The sequence below is a fragment of the Triturus cristatus genome, chromosome 10 (genome assembly GCF_964204655.1).
Source record: "Triturus cristatus chromosome 10, aTriCri1.1, whole genome shotgun sequence".
NCBI lineage: Eukaryota > Metazoa > Chordata > Amphibia > Caudata > Salamandridae > Triturus > Triturus cristatus.
In genome coordinates, this window is record NC_140593.1 from 120,558,949 (window position 1) to 120,580,458 (window position 21,510).

The 21,510-nt window shown below is 41.3% G+C and overlaps 1 protein-coding gene across 1 annotated transcript in view; it reads left to right on the forward strand.

The window, feature by feature from the left end:
- Window positions 1-16,267, forward strand: part of GPD1L (glycerol-3-phosphate dehydrogenase 1 like) — a 119,823-nt gene extending 103,556 nt beyond the window's left edge. The window contains exons 6-8 of the mRNA XM_085630576.1: window positions 3,844-4,077; window positions 7,408-7,514; window positions 12,894-16,267. Coding sequence (XP_085486702.1) covers window positions 3,844-4,077; window positions 7,408-7,514; window positions 12,894-12,990 — 438 coding nt within the window. The 3' untranslated portion in view covers window positions 12,991-16,267. The remainder of the gene's footprint in view (window positions 1-3,843; window positions 4,078-7,407; window positions 7,515-12,893) is intronic.
- Window positions 16,268-21,510: the final 5,243 nt, after the last annotated feature.

The window sequence follows — 21,510 nt, forward strand, 5'->3', positions numbered from 1 at the left end:
TTTTTGCAGGTACCACGTATTATGTTTCCTGGGACACTCAGCTACCATTTTTCTTTTTCTTCTTCTTTTTTTCAGACATACAAGAATACCATTAGGTATTGTATATTAATGCTTTATTAATTGCATTTTCACTTATTTTCTATAGTCATTAAAATAAGTACACGTTATCTATACAGGAGGGATCTTGTTCTTGTCCTGACGAAGATGCCGTGCTGCATCGAAACATGTTGACATACTAGGAGTATCCGCACATTACGCAGGACATCTCCGCACCACCTTTTTAACAGTACCAGCCTCCCTTGACCTAATAAAGTTTTTACGTCTAAAGAGGTCAGGTCCTTTTTAATACACTTACCTACATCCACTTCAGACCCTCCCTTTTGCATCACACATAGCACTACATTATCAGTGCTCCCGCGAAGTCGCAGGTCGTAGCACGCCCTATGATGAAGCATGACACGAAGGGCAACGCGCTATGATGAAGCATGACACGAAGGGCAATTCTGGCGTGTGAGGGGTATTTAAACAAACACAGTGTGTGTCCAACCACAGTGGGATACACACCCTCCACCACCCTAGATATCTGAACCCAGGTTCTTTTCTCTCTCCCCCCCCCCCCCTTCCTTCCCCTAGAGGTGAATCCTTATGTTTTGTAACTGATTCTGCGTGGAGGACGTATCCACCTTCTATGCCCGTGGAGGGCTTTACCTCTACACTCCCCAATCTTGTTATCTATAGGTATGGTTCATTAAATGCCTACCACGAAATATCTTAAATGTACCCCTCCGTGTGAAGTGGTTTTCTTGTATGTGTGTGATCTTCTGCCATTGTTTGCTGCTGCTGCAGCCCGCTGACCCCTCCATCCCACTTGGTCCCACTTCATGCATGTCTGTCTCCCTCTCCCTCTCTCTCTCTCTTTTTCTCTTTCTCTCTCTTTCTTTCTTTCTCTTTCTTTCTTTCTTTCTCTCTTTCTTTCTCTCTTTCTCTCTCTCTCTCTCTCTCTCTCTCTCTCTCTCGCTTTCTCTCTCGCTTTCTCTCTCGCTTTCTCTCTCGCTTTCTCTCTCGCTCTCTCGCTCTCTCGCTCTCTCGCTCTCTCTCTCTCTCTCTCTCTCTCGCGCTCTCTCTTGCGCTCTCTCTCGCGCTCTCTCTCTCTCGCTCTTTCTTTCTTTCTTTCTCGCTTTCTATCTCTCTATCTCTCCTCCCCCCCCCCCCCCCCCCACCCCCTAAAGATGTATAGAATATCTACATAAGTAATTTTGGGACGATCATCATCCTAAATAGATCTGCATTTATTTAGTTGGTGGTTATCCTGAAATATATAATGGATCCATCCATATAGGGCTTACATTAGCCACCCAACACTAGAATATCCAAGGACTGCTTGGATTCTACCTCCCCTCTTTGAGCTGGTGCATGCTCACATCTGGGCTTTTTACTGTCCGATTCCTCCACTCTGTAGCAACCCGTCTTCAGAGACTGTGAGTGAAGTCGGATTCTGTCACCCCCGTTAGTAGTGCTCAATGTCACTGGGCATCATTTTTGTAATAGGAGTCCTACACCCCACTTGATATCACTCTGTATTAGCTCATATTTGTGTTTCAAATGTATGGCGTAGCACTGACCTAGTTCCAAGAAGCAGGGTGGTTCTTTACAGAAAAGTTTTATTGCAGAAGAGACACCGCCATTGTGCACCTCCAGCATTGTGGTGGTTGAGGCAGATTATAGAATCTAGAATATGATGGGCGAGGTGGGGGAGGGCAAACGGGGGCCAATTCACAAAGCACCTAAGGGTACATTAAGTATTTCTTATGCTATACCATTCCACATACTCTTAAATGCCTTTGTGAATGGGCCCCAAAGTGAGGAAAATAGATGTCACATTAAATTATTTGCATATGACGCACACTCGAAGGAAAACGTGATTTACCATAGTGGCACATTTTGAGCAGGGGGCAAAGCTGGGATTGGAACCCAGTTCTCAAGGTGTTAGGTAGGCAAGCTATCCCCTTGAAAATATTTACTTCGGGATTCCTTCACCCCATGTGTTGATGCCCCACAGTCATTCAGTTCAAGGGGTGTGTTCTGCTTCACTATGTAACTCTGGTCCCAAGCAATCCATATGAGGTAGCTTCCTCTTTTCCATTCAGTTGCAAAGAGAAGATAAACATGCTTTGGGAAGGGCAGGGCCTGGCTTATAAAGGAAAGTCCTTTTCAGCCACTGATGGGTGCAGTCACTCATTAGTCATCACACCACATGCACTTGGTTCCTCATCCTTGCACTCATGCATCTACCGACTTACTCATCCTTGCATTCACTCATTTACACAACCCCAATACAACATTAACATGTACAGGATAAATTAAGAGAATAAAATAGAAAACATGCTGCCACCTAAACATAGCAGGCCTATGCTTGCAATAACAAAGTTAACCACAATAGCGAGTGTCTGTGTTCCAGAGGTACGGAACATAGTTTTCATTGCTTTAAAGTTCCAGCTTGACTGCTACATGTGTTGGCCATCTTGTAATAGTAAAATAGTAATACACTGTGGGCAAAACCATTCCATTATAGTGGTGTGGTTGGGAAGCAGTGGGTGCCCGACTTGAGGCACACTTTGTTCGAAATGAGCGGCAAGCAAGCAACCTGTTTACGTTGTCTGAGTAACAGTAGTGTGTTCTGAAAAATGAAAATAAAAAGTGAAAGGGAAGAAATGAAATGAAAGGAGGGGGGACTACAAAGGTGGTATACACTATGTAGCCCCAGGTGTGGAATCCAGAAAAGAAAGGAAGTGATTTGGTCTGTAAATTTACCAAACCTTTGCACTTTAGTTATTACAAAAAAACAGCTGGTTTGTAGAACAGTGAAACCATAAACCGAGAGCATTGATTGATCTTGATGTAGGTGACTGTGTCATTATTTTGTGTTTTGCTTCCGATACTGTGAAGTACGTCACTACTGGAGAGTGTTCCGGTGATTGGACAATGGCCTTATGCAATTGATTTGTCACTGAACAATTTTGAGAGTAAATTTGGATGAATTGTCTGATTGTCACATGAATATTATAATTGGACATGTGTGATTTTGCTAATTTAATGAAACTGTGTTTTTTTGGGGGTTTGTTATGTGATTCATTGCATTGTCACGTAAAGCGGGTACTCATTAACATTGATATGCAGGAGCTCACTGTAAGGATTTTTGGTCCCTTGTAGTTTGGTCTGATCAATGGCCGGTTTGCAGATTCTTTCTTGTGGTCGGTGTATGAGCTTTAATAGAATGACAATAACTTTCAATGTATATAGAGCAGGAATAGATTATTATTTACTTATAACACCCATGCAACTGTACCGTCTTCAAAATATCTATTGCATTTAAGGTCCTAGCTCATGCATGCTGTACTGAAAATTAATATCAACCCGAGAGATGCAGAACTAATGAGTTATGGTCACCCTCAAGCCATTTGTAAAAAAAAACAATTTTTTTAAAGTTTTTAAATTGTGTGTTTTTTTTTTTTTTAACGAATTGCAATTTGCAATTGGTGTTCTTGATAAACTCTACAGTATAAACTCTGTGTCCAAAGGCATCGCCCTTGTATCTGGTGAACCTTGAGGTTCGGCCCTGCTGCTCATGGCCTGCCTGCTCTCCTTCAGGGTCTGAAGCAGCACATCTAGGTCCTATTGACACTAAAATCCAGCTCTCTTCAGCAGCAGTGGAGACCCCTCTTTTGAGCTGCACCCCTTCATATTCACTCTCCCACTCACTATTACCATTGTCCTACCTAAGATGATGTGTTGTGCTGTGTACTTCTACTTGCTCAGAGTTTTGTCTTTGCGACTCGTCCTCAGAACATCGTGGCAGTGGCAGCTGGGTTCTGCGATGGCTTGAGCTGCGGAGACAACACCAAGGCAGCGGTGATCCGCCTCGGCCTCATGGAGATGATCGCTTTCGCCAAGATCTTCTGCAAGGGCACAGTGTCTACCGCAACCTTCCTGGAGAGCTGTGGCGTGGCCGATCTCGTCACCACCTGCTACGGCGGACGCAACCGCAAGGTGTCGGAAGCATTTGTGAAAACTGGAAAGGTATTTGAATTTTAAAATGCAGTTGTTTTTGTGCCATCGAATACAAACTGCACTGGAGCTTACCTCCTTTATCATATTTTATAGAGTATCTCTGTAAAATATTTTTTACATTTTTTAACCTTGGTTTAGAATCAAAGGGTTAACCTATTCAGTGTTGTCGTGGTACACCTCAAAACCCAAGCCGACTTCATCAAACAAATGAACGTTCTAGAATACGTATTGCCAACATTCTTGTTAATGACTTAAGGCTGGATAAAGAGAAGGTTGTGTTTATTTATTTATTTATTTATTATACTGTTTGGTGGTTCTGCCCTTTTAAAGATGAATCAGTTTGTTAAAAACCATTCTAGTGCTTTTCTTACATTTATACATGCATTGAAATGAAAATAAAAGATGTGCCATTCTGCACACACAATACCTTTCTATGAAAGCCTCCATTAGTGCGGTCTGTTTTGTGGTTATGCGGTACCTTTTATTGTGCTTGAGACAGATCCTCACAGTTTATTCATGAAGACTGCCACAGGCACTGGGGTGTAAAGACCTGCTGTACAATCCTCAAGTTTATGGATTTTAAAAAGAAACAGATGAGTACACAAAAATAGATCTTTCAGGAGACGAAGTGACCAAGTTACCATTTGCTGACTCCGCATTCAGTAAAATGAGTGAAAGTAAAATTCACAAGGGAATATTTCTGCAAAACAAATTCTGGGGGAGAGGTGGTGGAGGACGTTGGCAGTGGCTTGTTATGCTTTCTACACTTCACAAAGCTGAGAAGGTACAGACTTTATGAACTTTGTCCATTTCTGTTGGATGAATAATCATTCCAGCCTCCCCTAATTGGTCTTCTCTTGGTTTGGGATGGGGGGTGCCTCACAGAATGGGTGCTTTCAATAGTGTGTGCAGTCCCTGTACAGTTCAAGTCAAACCTGTTTTTGGTCAGCATTGACACATTTATTGATGTGCGGTTTTAGTAGTACTGCTCCATTGTGTTTGTAGTGTGTATGAAGGGTGTGGATGAACAACATATCTGGACTGGTAGGGGGTCAGTAAGGAGAGCAGGCTGGACTGGCCATTCTCCCACTGTGGCATTTTCCTGGTAGGCTGCATGCTAAAGTCCGCTTTCATAGTTGGATGGGCGGCAGTAATGTCCCATTGTCCAATTTTTGATTCCAGTCCAGCTGTGCAGGGATTGTGTCAAGCTCTTGTGTGGATGTTTACATTTAGAGGGAATAGCGAACGTTAAGGAGGCAGCACCTGTGTGCCTAACCCAAAAATGAGAGAAGAGGACGAGGTAAAAGTGCCACCATAGTCTCAGGAAAATAAGCCGTGATCCTACTGGAGGGATGAGGACTGATGAAGAGTGTGATAATCTGAACCAGAATGTCATTGAGGATTGCGACCAGTTCATAATAAAGACTGTAACAAAATTATTTTGAGATTGCAGGATTCTTGAGAATTGATAATCCGAAGTCGGGGATTTCCCTCTGCAATTTATTACATCTTTATGTAGGATTGTAGTAAAGAGTACAGTATACAAACTGTACCACAAACCTGTGTTAGTGCAGATCATGAGGCTGCTTTCAGCCCCCTACCTTCTGGGTTTCTCCTAGCGATGCAAGGTGCCCACAAATTCTCCTGAAACATTGTATTCCGTATAAGATTCTCATGGACTTTAATTAAGGTGTACAGAACCGCACAAGGAAACTATCCTACAGCGTGTTGCCTTAAGAGAGTAATGAACATTGTATTTTAAAGGCTGCATTTGCAAATGTTTGAATATTTTTAGTAATGCTGTTTTAGGTGTTAATCTACAATAATTGATAAAACCCCTCAGAAAGGCAAACAGCCCTCATCAGTGTGAACATATAAAAAACTGATAAATACCTGCACAACCATAAACTAAAAGGCCATTCCAAGAAAGGAAAGTGAGGGAGGAGGAGTCATTTGTATTTCTTCCTGAAGGGGTCAACACAATGGAACATTGTTCTACATGGTAGCAGCTAAGATTATTCTGCTTTAGTTTTTTGTTTAAAGATGTAACTAAAATATTGTTGTTTCTTCCTTTTCTTTCTTTCAGTTTTGTTGCATCTATTAAAGGTGCAAAGTTTAGAAGCAGGTTTTAGGTCTGATCGAATTATTTTATACATCGCACAGAATCGATCTGTAAATATTATCATTTGATCTTTTGGTAGTATTCAATTCTTTCACTGATTTCTGAAATGGCTGACTCATAAGAATCTTGGCCAATAGGTAGTATCAAATTTTCCCAGAAATACAGAATGGGTAAAAACATTTGATACACTAGGCCCCTTTCCTAACAAGTCAATATTGATAGCAGATCAGCTGCCGAACACTTCAGGCTTTAAACATTCAATGTAAGATGTAGTGACCGGTACCTGTGAGAAGGGTGCTGCCACCATTCACAGGGGATAGTGGCAAACACATAGCACACTTCCACATGTTATGAAAAATCATAGTTGCAAGGTGTCTGTTTGTTTTGAGGGATATATTTGGCTAATCCTGGCTTGTTTCCAAACCTGATGGTCTTTTAATCCCATAGTTACAATGTTAACAGCAAACGTTCCTCAGGTCAGGATTGACTTAAAGTGAGACATTTGCCACGGGGAAACTTGATAGCTATAAATGTCCACGCAACAGCAACATCACCATATTGTAGCCAGGCAAAGAGTGCAGAAAAACAGTGGCAAGCATTCTTAATGCATCACGTTTAATGTGTCTTAGAATACATGGCTACCAATTAATCAAGTGTAATTAAACATTTTAATAATTTCACAAAGTACTTTACTTTTGGCAGGGTGTGCCACCCTTACAATGTCATATTATTCAGTAAGGAGTGAATAACCCCCCAAACTATGTCCAAAAATGTGTTTAATAAAACATTTTAATTTAGCACCCTTACTTTCTTAATCGATGAATAGGCCTGTTAAGCAGTCCGTCCTTACAGGGAGTGTGAGAGCTAGTGAGTAGTGAGAGAAAGTAATAAGGTGTGAGTGAGAGTGCAGTATACACATTCTATGCTTAAAATAGTTTAGCATAAGTCCATTGGACGCATTGTCAATGGGAAGACACTAAATACCCTGCATTATTTCTCCTTTAAATTAGATATGTGATTTCTGACAATCGTTGCAACAAAAACAATGTTTTGTAAACACTGGAAAAACAAAGTTTATCTATTTTGGGGGCTAGGCAGCTGAATAAACATTGATGAGCATGATTGTAAAAGTTTTTAAACACTGAGAAAACACCACTGAAATTGACCAAAAAACTGAACACCCGACAGTCTAATTAATTTGCATTTTTTTCCCCAAGAGCATTGAAGAACTGGAGCAGGAGATGCTCAATGGTCAAAAGCTGCAAGGGCCACAGACATCGGCAGAAGTTTACCGCATCCTTCAACAGAAGGGCCTGGTGGAGAAGTAAGTGCAGTGCCTTTTAGTACATTGATATCTGTTACAAAATGTCTCCTTCGCTCATGTTGATGCACATTTGCAGAATCTTTAATGTAAATTTGTCTTGAGCAAAACTTCCAGTTCTCTTACGAAGCTTGTCTTCACCTTCACAACCATCAAAACTGGTGCAAGAACCATGGGCAGAGATACCCTTTAACTTCTGCTTCGTTGGCTCCACAGCCCTGTGAATCATTGAGTGGTATTTGTGTGACATGGAAAGATTGGGCAATGGGACAACTGGGAGTAATCGAAACGTAACCAAAAGATAAATGCCCAACACATGTCCCCTCAAAAGAAGAGAGTGGAGAGCATGCAGCAATAATGACTACAATAAGAATACATATATTTACTCCCCAATTGATCAAGTAAGATTTAGTCATTTGGGTAGGAGGGAGGATGTAAATACAAAACGTATGTCTCTACGGCCCCACAAACATTACCTAAACATCTCAAAGTTAGCAACGCATGTAGACTTGCCACTCCATCCCATCTTCCCGTTCAGCCATCCAGCACATGCTCCTCTCCGCAAGGGAGTAGAAAAAAACTGCAACATCACAGTCCTCAAACAAAGACACTCCATTTTTAAGATCTGCCCCTTCCCTACCACTGCCTTAACACTGTCCAAAAAGTTCCAGGCAGCATTTACTCTTAAAAGCAGATGAATATGCGTTGAGACTTGTAGGGATACCACATCATCACTTCCAGGATCAATTGCACAAAGTCCCTTCCTCTGTTGTAATTCTTCTCTCTGCTGAGATCTGGAAAACTGAGACTTCTGCTCCCCTAAATAAAGATTTTTTATAAACCTTATTCTTAATGACCCTTTACGTCTCCCCGCCCATACGGAGTCTGCAATATTCGGCCCTTGCCTTTTGGAGGTGCCATATTGCTTGGAGTCGTAACCGGAATATCCTCCATAGTGTTGTAAAATCTGTCTATCAGGAAAGCACTTCAGAATGCAAACATTTCTTTATCAATTCAGCTATATTATCACCATCCTTTATAGCAGGGAGACACAACATCTGTAGATAGGCAGGATGAGCCTGGTTCACCAGGCAATCCATTTTCACCTTAATTGTCGAAATGAATGTACTGCACACTCTTTACACTCCTACAGGGCAAAGTCCCAGTTTCGATTTCCCCACTTCTGGAGGGTTGCATAATCCCCATTCCAAACTCTCCAGTCTGCTTTGTATTTCTGCAGCTGCCCCTCTGGAGAGGTTACTTCCACTCTTATGTTGTGTGGTTGCCATGAAGCCCATTTATTGATGTTGTAAAAAAGCATTCTGCTTGAGACCCTCTGCAACTCTATCTTTGTTGTAGCAGGAACACCTATGACACCCAGCAGAGCCTTTCCGAGTTGAAGAAATGTTCTTTCCTTCCTCCCTTTATTTTTTGCCTCCGTATGCAGCATGGTGCGATAGTGGTGATCTTTCATGGCAGGCACAATGTTTGTGTTGGTCTGTTTAATTTCTCAACTTCATTATCAGCGTCTGGGGTCTGTGAGCTGTCTGTGAGGGGTTGCTGCCTTCATATTTCAGAGAAGCATTCAAGCCCTCGAAAGGGCAGCTGTCTCTGTGCTCGGTCAGTGGACTCCATGGACGTTCTTCCTCCATGCATGCTGCTGCAGTGCTTTTAGCCACCTCACTTCACCTCATTGCATCAGCGTATTACTGATCACAAACCTGATTCCGCTTCCCCCAAGTCTAGGTGGATTGATCAGGCTGGTTGACTGGTGTCATTTTTGTCGGTCATTGGGGTTTGAAGGCATCTCATGTGCTGTTGGGTGGGTAGCAAGAGTTCCACGGCTTCAGTATGTTAATGCATCTTAAACTTTCTCCTCTTAAAGTCCCTCCTGCTATGGTTCTCACAACAGCCCAGAACTAGTATCTGTTTCTCATTCTGCTTTAGACTCCTCCTTTCAGAAGTTTGGGTGCTTTGAAAATGCAGTATGATTTGGTGCCCAGTTCAGGATGAAAGCATTCACTTTGCTTGGCTAAGATCGAATTGGGAACTTGAAATGGTAAAGCTCGCTATGGTGATTGTTATCCTTACTTCTTCAATTTCTCTCCCGGCGGTCTGCAAAATTGTTTATCCTCAGGGTGATGTGTGGGACGGAGTATGTTAGTGCAGCATAAGGTGACCATCATTTTGGAAACCTATAAATGCCCTCATCTCGCTGCCACCACCGTAAATACATCTGCCAAGTTTTATTTTTCACTCTTCGACTATTAAGCCTTCGATGCAATAGAAAGTTTTAATAAACAGGTGACTTTAACTACCACTCTGAAAAAAGAGACACCGAACCGTAATTCCGATTTAAAAGGGAATTGTGGTATTCTAGCCATAGAATACCAGCACAATGTGAGTGTCCTTACACGTGTCATGATTGATTGGAAGGTTCTGGGTCCAATGTGAAAAATCATGTGATTTGTTAAAGTTAACTCTAACAAAAGAGCAGGTCATACCAATGCGTCGACAGATTGAACTAAGTTGAGCTCTTTTAACATGAGGAGCACGCAACCTGTACCAGATGTTCGTTTTTGTCAGAATTAGTGTCCTTTAGATAGAAAGTTTAAATTCGATATCATACAGGGAAATCGAAAAAGGGAAATCCCAGCCTTCACTTGTATTGGGGCACAGTCCCACTTCTCAATGTTTCGAAATTTTCATTGAGTTCTTGCAGGTTCTTGTGCTCCCTCCAGTGTCTCTGCCAAGGATTCAGTCTCTTGTGGGCCTTGCACCAGCAACAAATACTGAATCAACTGACCTGCATCTCATTCCAAAATCAGGTCAACTCAAGCAACAATGATGTATGCAAGGTTTGTCTCTCTTCCCATGCTCAAGATCATAATGGGCGAAAGGCCCCTCTACACCACTTTCAAGTCTCCTAAATCCACACTGTTGGGTACCGATTACACCTGTAAGTCAGTACCAAGAGAGTACATGCTTTCCGATGTATGCTGTGTAAATAGTTCTTAATTTAATCCAGTACAGTAGTGAGGGGAATTTAACAAGGAAGTCATTTTAAGTGGCCCAAAATGTTGACAAAACTGCAAACTTTTTTTTTTTTACTAGTATAATTTGAAAACCTTGTGTTTGTAATTTGTTTTTGGAAAACAAAGCCATTTCGTTCATTTTTTAGACTTTAGGGGTATTTCCTTTTGCTGCTAAATTAACTTTTTAGCCTCCTTTTTGATTTCTTTTCTTCTGACGCAGATATTCTTTTGCGTTTTCCTCATGTTTCCATGACAAAGATATTGCAGCTGAAGAAACGAGTCTCTACATTCGGCTGTTTAACCAATGCTTATACTCATACCTTGTTGAGAAAAATATTGTGACTTTTGAAGATGTCATTTTTGACTACTGGTAATTAGTCTTTGTTATTCTATTGGTTTTTGGCTGTGCCATGAAACTGGGACCAACAATATAAAACTCTGTCTTGTAGCTGCCCCTATAAGGGGTTCTATCAGCATGATGCTTGCTCATGCGAGACCGTTTATTGAATTTTATGTTACCTGTATTTTTATAGTGCATTATCACCCGTACGGGTATCCCGGTGCTGTAGCAGTAGTGTGAGGTTGGCCTTGGCAGGACTTGCACAAAGAGCCAGGCCTTCAGCTTCTTGAAAAATTCGAGAAAGGAGGCGGAGGCTCTGATGTGCTGTGGGAGTGAAGAAAACTGAATCCAAATGGGCTGGTGAGATGCAAATGTTCCTTTAGAAGCTTTCCATCAATTCAGCTCATCGAGAGAGTTTCATTGCGGAGGGATGGATCCTACCTAGAACTGCTCCCTCTAGATCACCCAGATCAATTGGATCTTTAATAGCTGTGACTGGCAGTGCTGACGTGCAGCAGAATGGAAGGTTCCTTATGCGTCTGAATCTGTTGTGGGCCTCCTGAGCACTGCTTCGTTCAGGACTAAGCAGTATTGGAAGAAGCCCTGTTTCTAAAGACTGGTTTGTAGCGATTTAAAAAAGGGAGCTTGCTATTTGGACATAAATCTAGTTTGCAGGAGGTGTTGATAAAGTTAACGAGAATATTCAGCAGATCATTGGTGGTCACGGTGATGGTGGCTGAGGGAGTCAAGAGAAGATTGTGTCAATGCAATTCCTTTGATTGGTGTCACTGTCTGGGGCAAGTCCTCTGCAAATTTGCTGCTACCTCAGGATATCTCGATCTTTGAGGAAACGTATTAATTGGGAGTATTTCCTGTGAGACACTGTGAGAATGTATATAGATCCATTATGGTGGCATTGCGCCATAGAAACTTCCTTTGGCATGAAGATGATTTTATTGCAAATTGCGTAGGAGCCACCCTAGACTATTGTGACCCACTGGTAAATAGTTTCCTGTCCAATCAGAATAAGGAATGTCATTACTGAGAAATTTCAGTTTTGGGAGTTTTTATGGCAACTAGTTAGCTTCCATTGTGAAATTCTTGTGTACCGACTTCTCCGTAGTGGATAATTGATGGAAGAGATTGATTGAGTCGTCTCCTGAGTGTCACATTTACCCAAATTAAATTGAAGTGTATGTTTACTGATCATGTCTCCATATCTACTTAACAATATGTTGGTAGTTGATTATTGTTGAATCGATATAAGTGCAGGTCGATATGAAAAACTTGATATGTTGGTACAGATCTCTGAAAGCGGTCAAGTGGAAAATAATGACTTGTTGATATGGAGACATGAACGGCTATTCTAGTCCTTTCATTCTAGTCACTGGGGTAGTGGCTTCAAATTCCGGTTAAACCCTGTGAACTCTCAGGAAGAAACTTATGCACCTTTAGCATAATAACTGGCCATTGTTGGAACTTTTTGATGTGATGATACTTTACATTTTGAGGCTGTAGCATGTGATTAATCATTGCATCGGGAGCAGTAATAACTTGTCAGATGTGTTAAGTAACCAGGGCTACAGTCTGTATATAAAGAGATGAACAACAGCAGCGACGCAGTAGCAATTTACACCCTTAACGACCAATGAATTGCAAATGTGCATTCAATAACATGACTTACAGCCTGAAGCGTAGTAACATTTAAAGAACTACTTTGCAGGAGTGAATAAGTGGTCCTTTATCTTTACTTACCCAGTTTACCACATCTTTACAATTTTTACTTTGCCCTTTTCAGCGGGTATTGCTAATTTTGATGTGCCCAGCAGCAGATACTGACAGCATCCTTGTGCACTGTAGAAGACATTCCCAGTACCCATTAGGAGTTATTGCTAATCCCTGTTCCCCTAATCTCTGAGGATCTTGTTGGAGATTACACCATACATCAGCTGACCAATCTTTCTCTGATCCAGGAATCAACTCGTTGTTCATTTCTTTTACTTATAGGTTCCCGCTCTTCACAGCAGTCTACCAGATCTGCTACGAAGGAAAACCTGTAAAGGAAGTGATCTCCTGCCTGCAGAGCCACCCGGAGCACATTTAAACACTCTGGCCAATACCTATGGAAAATCTGCCACTCCGAAGAACAAGCAGGCGGTGATATTAGAGGTTTTCAGCAGATGAGTCAATCCAGCCATACCAGCAAGACGACTGTATGGAATCTATGGGCCCCAGGACAGTTGTGGCATTAAACAGATATCCTGCTATTAACCTACTTGAAAACATATACCCCTGTTAGAAGTATATACCTGAGCGAATCTATCCATCACCACTCCCTATATGTAACAAGATTTGCCTTGCATGCTTACTGATCCAGTCTCCCCTTTTTTAGATTCTCAACCCTAAAATAATGCACAAAGTCCATTTTCTAGGGACCCTTTTTACATTTTCTAACCTTTCATTACAAACATCATTTTATTGGGTTTTGAATGTGATAGATAATTTATCCAGCATTAATCTGGCATCACAATGGGTCAAGTTAACTTTGAAAGTGTGGTGTATATTTTAATACTTTGCACATTTTACTGAGTTCTCTAATCTTATACATTTTTCAGAATGGTGAGATGTTGAAGGAGATTTCTCATTCATCTTCAAACATTTTGACTTTCACGTGCCCCATTATTCCCCTTGCTGAAAGAGCTTTATTATTGTATGGATTGAAGACACTTTGCTTTATCTGAATGTTTCTCTTTTCGTGATGACCTTATCCCACCTCGTCCTACATGGATTCAATTTTTAAACATCCCAGGGGCTGTGCCAGTGAAACCCATGCAGGAAGAAGGGTGCGGCATTGGGGTTGACAACTTCTTTCACAAAGTTTTCTAAAACCTTTCTAGCTGGAAAGATAATTACAAAACAAAAACATAAGTAAAAACAACACTCTTAAGGGATTTCCAGCTGGTTTAGAGTTGTGCACAACAATGTTTTAAAATGGAATTTATTTTTTGGTTATTTAGTTTTTTGGGGAGTTGGGGTTCAGTTCTGCATTGTGTTTTTTCAATAAAATAATGCCATTGTTTGGATATGTCAACAATTAAGCAATAAGTGCAATTTAACCAGCTGTGTAGTTTATATTTCATAGGTTGTCTTAAAGCTTTTGCTAAATCATGTAAGAAAGGTAACGGAACTGTTGTTTTTACTAATTAGACACCGGTGAGTGTGGGCTACCGCACAATAGATCACTGGCATTTAACAGACGTTGGAACTTAGGTCCGCGTTATGAGTAAGTCATGAAACAGCCATTCCGCTCCGATCCTATTTACAAGTATCTGCACTCCAATTAGTAATGGCAGCAAACTTCAGATTTCTCCCATTCTGTGTCTGCTTGCTGTGCCACAGAAACTGACAGTTTTTAAAGTGTTTTGAAATTAGTAAAAAAAAAAAAAAAAAGAAGAGTAGCAGAACCTGGTCAACGTCCTCCTGTATTTCCCCCTCCATTTAAAGAAGGTCAAAATGAACATAAGCACGCACAAATATTTTGCTCCTCCTAAAAGTATTTTTCTATGTGAATTCTAGAATTCTACTTTAACCAACATGCTTCGGATAGTGTGATTGCTAATGTCCCCATCAAAGTTTTGTGATTGTAGACCGCAGAGCTCGTCAGCTTCTTAAAATGTTGCCTGTTCACCTTTCCAGGGGTGTGAGTGATTCTTTTTTTGAAGGTTTTACTTCAAAAAACCTATTATGGGAGAATGTTTGTTCTAAAAAGTAGGTTTTTGGTATAGTTGTCTTTCATTAAAGGTATTTGTTGCCAGATTTTTCACCAGTAAATGTGTTTTACATACACCATAATTTTAGATGAAAGCTGAAAATTCGCTATACGGCAAGCCACCATTTTATTTCTGTCATGTCTCGTGATGGGTTTATGGACTGAACCATCCTGAAAGAGGTGATTTGAAATATTTTATGCCAACTGGCTTTGATATAACTTAAGATCACAGTTTAGCTCGGTCTATTGCAAGTATATTTAAACTTCCTATATTGACAGACAGCCTTTTGTGACATGGAACATTGCGTGCTTTACTCTCTGTCTTGGGTTTTGTGATACTGCTAATGTTTACAGTCTTTTTTTCCACATTCCCTCAAGTTGTTTTTTGTTTTCCAGTTTTCTTCACCTTATTGCTGCTTACTTATGATATTGTTCCTTATAGGACAGCAGTGTCTGCAAAAGATTGTGGGAATATAAAATGTGTCCTACACAAACATCTCCTATATAGTAGTATAGTATTGTTGCTTTTTTTCTTAATAAAAATGTCTACGGGGAAAGAATTTAAGTACTCTAAAGAATTGGTTACACCTGAGTAGGGAAATCCGTCAGATGTGGATGCCGTGTTCTGGGTGAAGGTGCATTGATGCGATCCTTGTAAACTGCAGATAAGCTAGAATTCCAGGTAAAATTGAGTACATGGAAAATTTAGCACATGCCTTTTTTAAACGTGACTCAATGACTGTTGTTTTGAATGTTTTGGACTGGCTATTCGTAGTATGTACTGTAGTGGTGGTGGAGCATCCATTGCACGCGCACTGCCTATGCCAATCCTATGCGTTTATATCCTTGTACGTCTGGAGCAACCAGTGTAGATTCACAGCCAATATTATTTGAACCCAGTTTATTTGGGGCAACCTACACCTCTCTGGCATCCAATGTCTTCTATGGTCACCTTTGCTGCTCTTTTTAAATACAATGTAATGTAAGTGTGACATGTTTACTGATGTTAAAAATGAATCAACTTTAAAAGCCGACTCCTGGTGTTATAGATAAACAGGGTCATTCGGCGGGATTGCTAATTGTACCATAGCATTTGTACCATTAATACAATTATGCGGTTAGGAAGTCTAGTGTTGTCTGGGCCCCTTTTTTTTCCTTCACTACACAATAGGGATAAGAATATGGGCCGTGCTTATCGACACAATCCATATTTCTGTCTGAGAAGTGCTGTACACCTGAGGTATAGATTGGAGAGCTGGAAAGGGATGCAGTGAAAGTCTGCCTGACCTGTGCATTGTTACTAGTAACAGACAATTTCTTCTTCCATTGAGCAAATAGTGAAAGGTTTAGCAAATTGGCAACTGATATTAATGTAAATGAGTATATTTCCAAGATGGCTGCATTAGTCTTATGTTTATGACTTTGTACATATTCTGCCTTTTAATTCTTATGATTGGGGTACTAACTGAGCGTTCTCTTTAGTGTCTGCTTGTGTGCACCACCTGTGAAATGCAACCCATTCCATGCTGCTTAACTTTGTGTATTTGATTGTGGATAACGATACAATGCACATTTCAAAGTATAACATAATAAAAAAATAATTGCATTCATACTTGCTGTTTTGTGTTGATTTGTGATGTTCAACAACAAGCTTCATACATTCATACATGCCTCAGAAGGTCACCATTTTGGTTTTAAATCCATATGAAGCCCCATTTGTGGGAAGGGCCACTTCTCACAAGTGTAGAATTGTTATAATTGGTTTATCTCACAATTAACTGATTCTGTGGTTTCGATAGGCTATGTCTTGGTCATCAGAAACGATGATTCCCTTCCCCCGACTCAGTCTGCCATTCACATATTCAGCGTGTCGCCATGCCGAAGGTCAGGTTCTCGATTGGAAGCAGCAGCACAGCGGCAGAGGAGAAGATCCACAGTGTGAGCAACATCCCAGCGACAGGGCAGTAGAGTCAACAGGCATGCTTCCTTTGTGAGCATCATTCCAGGTGCAGTTGAAATGAGCCGCCAGGCAGCGGCTAAAGCAGAGCTTCAACGCGCACAGAATGGAAGCATGAGGACAGACAAAGGAATGTTAATATTTTAGGTGTATTAGAAGTTATTGCTCTTTTCAGTAAATATTTGAATGTGTGATAATTGGCCATAGTTTTTGAGATGTAAAATAGTTACTCCTCTATCCCCCCCCCCCCCCCCCTTGAAGATGGAATAAGTCATTCAGAGGATGGTGAGAATATAGTTCTGTGACCTGAGTCAAGATGTGATTGCCATCCTCAAGGAAATGGCTTGGGGACCTGAATAAGCCTGGGCAGTAAACTCCGCTTGCAGAGTTTGTGGAGTTTTTCCCGCTCAGCTGAGCTTGTGTAGTTCTGAAAAACTCTGCTCCACTTTGCGGAGCGGAGTTTGTTCCATACTCGCGCTCGCCAACGGTAAGTTGGCGAGCACAAGCAAGGAAAATCCAACACTAGACCACTTCCCAGCAAGATTTCTTAACGCAGGCGGTCGTGGATGGTCGCTACTGCTCACGTTGAGAAACCTACTGCTTGAGTAGAACTTCTACTCGAGCGGCAGAAAGAAGCCGCTCCCTTTTGCACTGTGCAAGATGCTGTCTGCGCAGAACAAGAATCCAGCACTAAAAATCAGTGCGAACGGCCTGAGGTAACTCCAAGTGTTTTACTAGTATACAGTGTATCCATGAAATAAATAATTTAATGTGTGATGATCCAGTGTACGTTTGAGATGTAACGTGAGCTGAGTGAGAATTACTCATCTGGGCTGAGCCAAAGCCCTCCAAGTTATTTTAAAGCATTCGTAACAATAGGTCTTGAAGACATTTCTTCTCCTAGTCTTCATGTCAAACATGCATAGTAAGGCAAGAGACCCAATACAGGAATTGTAATTTATTTCATTATTTGGTACCCATGTGTACAAGTATTTACTGTAATGTCCACCTAGTTCCTGTAAACTAATTGAGAATTCTTGAGCCCTGTAAAAGCACTGAATAACTAGGCGGACTGCTGCTACATAATAAAACCTAGTAATCAGTGACACATTGACCCCCACCACCACCAGATTGTTCAATATTTTGTGACCCAGATAGTGCCTGCCTGTCTTAATGCAAGTTCCTTTCTTCCAGCAGGCCCGCGTACTTGAGTTTGTAACACAATTTCATTTTTAGCATCTGGCCGCAATCCGCTTCAGCTGTCTCCTGCCGAGTGCTGATGTCCTCATCGTACAGGGCATGGCATCTTTTGGATGGTTACACAGTGTGCCAGTCACTTTAAATTGGGGCTTTCCCATCACACAAACGGTTCTACAATGTCATACGCATGGAGTATTGGAGCCATCCTTTCCCACCTGTGTGCATTAAGAAGCATGCACTCTTAATGCAAACCAGATGCGATGCATTTGCTTATGTTTGTTTTATTTATTGTTAGTTTTATTGTTGCAAACCTTAGACATCTTTCTGTTTTCACTGGAAAAGCTTTTCCCAATGAATCATTTCCTGGTATAATCACTCGTGGATGGATCAGCCTCTGCAAGTCCAGGGTTGGAGAGTGACTCTTCAACTGTATGGAGATAATGGACCATGGCGGTTGAACACCTTGCTTGTGCTGGCCCCTCTTTTGTTATGGTGTGCTCATCTTCTCAAGGTGGAATTGGCGCTGTCAAATTAATTCTGTTAACCTTCTACTGATTTTGCCTCTGGTTTTAATGTAGAGTCTTAATCCTTGGGATCCAGATACCTCTGCAGTCCTAGCAACACATAGTTATTCTTTTTGAATTTACATTAGGGTATTAGAAATGACGAGATAGCTATTGATAACAATATCTGGCTAATCCCCTAGATAAATCCCACTATGAAAAACATATTTCCCTTCACCTTCAGCAATTATAAATGTCTTTCTGGTCTTTAGAAATGTTTAGTGGAAGCTTTTATAGATAAATGTATTGGGACAGCTCCAGAAGGCGCTGTACGTCAGTTAGTTTTGAGACTAAAGTCGATGCTGTGACTACCCTGCTGTATCCTTCATGCGCTTCCCTGCTCTCAGTCATCAGCATATGGGCAGCGCATCAGACTGCATTTAAAGGTTGTGTGTATTTCCATTTTTAGATCTAGACCATTCTAAAGGTTACATTTTCTTTCGTGCAGTGGCACAACGCAAAGAGGCATTGGTGGTGAAGGCTTGATCTCCAGCAAATCGCCATTGTGTTGGCCAGACTGCGGAGTGCCTAGGGGTGATTTTCACATGAGATACAGGAGTTCTGAAGTCGTGTGAGAGCACCCACTGTCAGCGACCATTGTCCCTACTCAGAATAGATAGGTGGCTGCTCTCTGCTCTTGTTTGCCTTACTAGGTAATTGAGGAACAAGAAAAAAAACAATATTCCTGCTTGCTTGCCTGAATTTGAAGCCCTGGAAGCAGGAATCCTTTCGGGAAATGCTCTGAAGACCTGAAAATAAAGAATTATGGCACACCATTCTCCAGCATTTAACTGTGGTGTGTGTATGAATGAATCTAGAGTATCTGAAGCGAGGATACATTCATGATCTAATATTTCTTAAATATAAAACTCCGTGAAGTTTATGGAGAGACTTATTTAAGATGAACAGAATTAGATGCAGCAATACTACATAAGACTCTCATTTAAATTAAATGTGACTTTTCAGGAAAGGTCACGAGAAAAAAAGGTTGAAAAACTTACCAGTGTAATAACTCCTTTGGTACCCTCTGTCTTTAAAAGGAAACCCAAAAGGGAATATTTTTTTCAAAATGATTCTTAAATCTCTAAATATTTCATAATAATTATTTCAGTAGTAAATACTTGGAAGAATTCCCATCACGTTGCCTGTCCTCTGTTTTTCACAAGCTTCAGTAGGTACACTAGGTAGGTGCTTTCCCCAAAAAAATAGAGATCATTGGAGAGGAGCTATCTTCCTCAACCTGTAGGACTCCGTACGATTACCCTCCACTCAACTTTCAGAGTTCAAACTCCTTTCTTCTACTGACTCCGATAACCTTATAGCAAACAATTCCATTCTAGAGCCCCCCATACCCCACTCCTCCCGCCCAAATCACTAATGGAAAAATATGATAGATGCCACTGAGCCTTATGTTTTAAAATATTGTTAATGCCTCCTTAATAAGTGGTTTAGTACCAGATAGCTTTAAACCTGCCCAAATCAAAAACAACTCCTTCGTTAGATCCTATAGGCACAGCATATTTAGGTCAAACGCTTTCTTACCCAGTCACAGCCAATGGAAAGGGATGTCGGTCCTTTATTGAAGCTGAATACTTCTTAAGGCCCATGCAAGCGGGTTTGAAGCCGGATTGAAGTACAGAATTGGGGATCCTCTCAGAAGTGGACAACTCGCTTGGTGGACGAGGGAAGAGAGGGGAGGGAATCCTGGTTCTCCTCAACCTCTAGGCGGCCTTTGACATAATTGATTAGTGAGTTCTACTACAATTGTCCATAGGAGGCATTGTTCTAAAATGGAACACACATGCTAAATGAAAGAACTCAATCAGAGATGATGTAGCAATTTGTCACTGGATAAAAAACATTCACTGGGGAGTTCCACAGGGGTCCATCCTTTCCCCTTTCTTGCTTATCTTAACCTTATCTACTTTGTATTGCCCATTAGAGTCCGACATTAAAATATATTTTTATGTGGATGGCACACATCTTGTGCTCAAATTGCCTACTAACTTGGCAACGCAGCAACAGACGTTCATATGGTTCTCACCTTGACCCAAGATTGAATGACTAAACATTGTTCGAAACTAAACCCCACAAAAACTGAAATATTGTCTGTCTAGCCGGAATGACCCTTGGTTTCCTTCATTATAGGGCAATTGTCCCCAGCCAGTTGCAAATATTTGCAATCTAGGCATCCTTCTAGATCGGTGGTATTCGAACTTTGTAATGCCAAGCCCTACTGAACAAACTTTGTATGACCTGAGGGCCCCATAATGCTGATGTGTGTAGCATTGTATTTTGGGTGAGAGTGTTTGAAGTACATGGCGAGGAAGGGTATTCCTATAGATTCAGATTGGAATTATACAAGTGCATGACTGGTGCAGGAATGGGTCATTCTTCTTGTCTCCCCACTCCTAGCTCTTTCAGTGCTCTCTCGCTGCTGACTTCTTCATGATTTCTTTCAAGCTTGCCCAGTCTTCCTTCCTACTAACAATTATTGTTCTCCCATTCTCCATCCTACAACAGTCCCTCCATACTTCATTCACTAGCACTCCCCCATTGCTTGAGGCTGTTGCAGCACATCCTCTCTAGGATGCTGCAGCATTTACTACCTCCAGGCTCCTTCAGCAATTACTTATCCATACCTGCAAGATTTCCCAGGCCATGTATGACCAGATGCTGCGTTCCTGAATTTGTATATAGTTTAAGTTTTATAATGTGCTATAGAAGACTACAAGCCCCAGAGTGCAAAGTCAGAATCTAGTTGCGTGTGAATCTAGGAAATTTGGCAAGGCTACTGTGGAAATGTCTTTCTCATGCATGGAACTCAATGATGTAATGGGGTGACATCGTAGAGAGTTCGAAGACTGGAGTCAGTTGAGAAGCTGGAGGTTACTGTGAAGCTGTATAGATGTACTTTTGAATAAATACACTTCTACTACATACCACTGTGAACGTGGTTACTACACTTACTTACCACAGCTCACCACACTCGGTACTCTTGCAGTGCACGCTTCCACCAGGATTCTGGAGGTCTCATTTGTTCTTGGTTCATATACTTCGCTCTTGAATTTTGCAGCATCCCATCTCTGCAGTCTGCAAAACCTCCTCCCTTCAATCTCGTTCAGTGCTCCACCA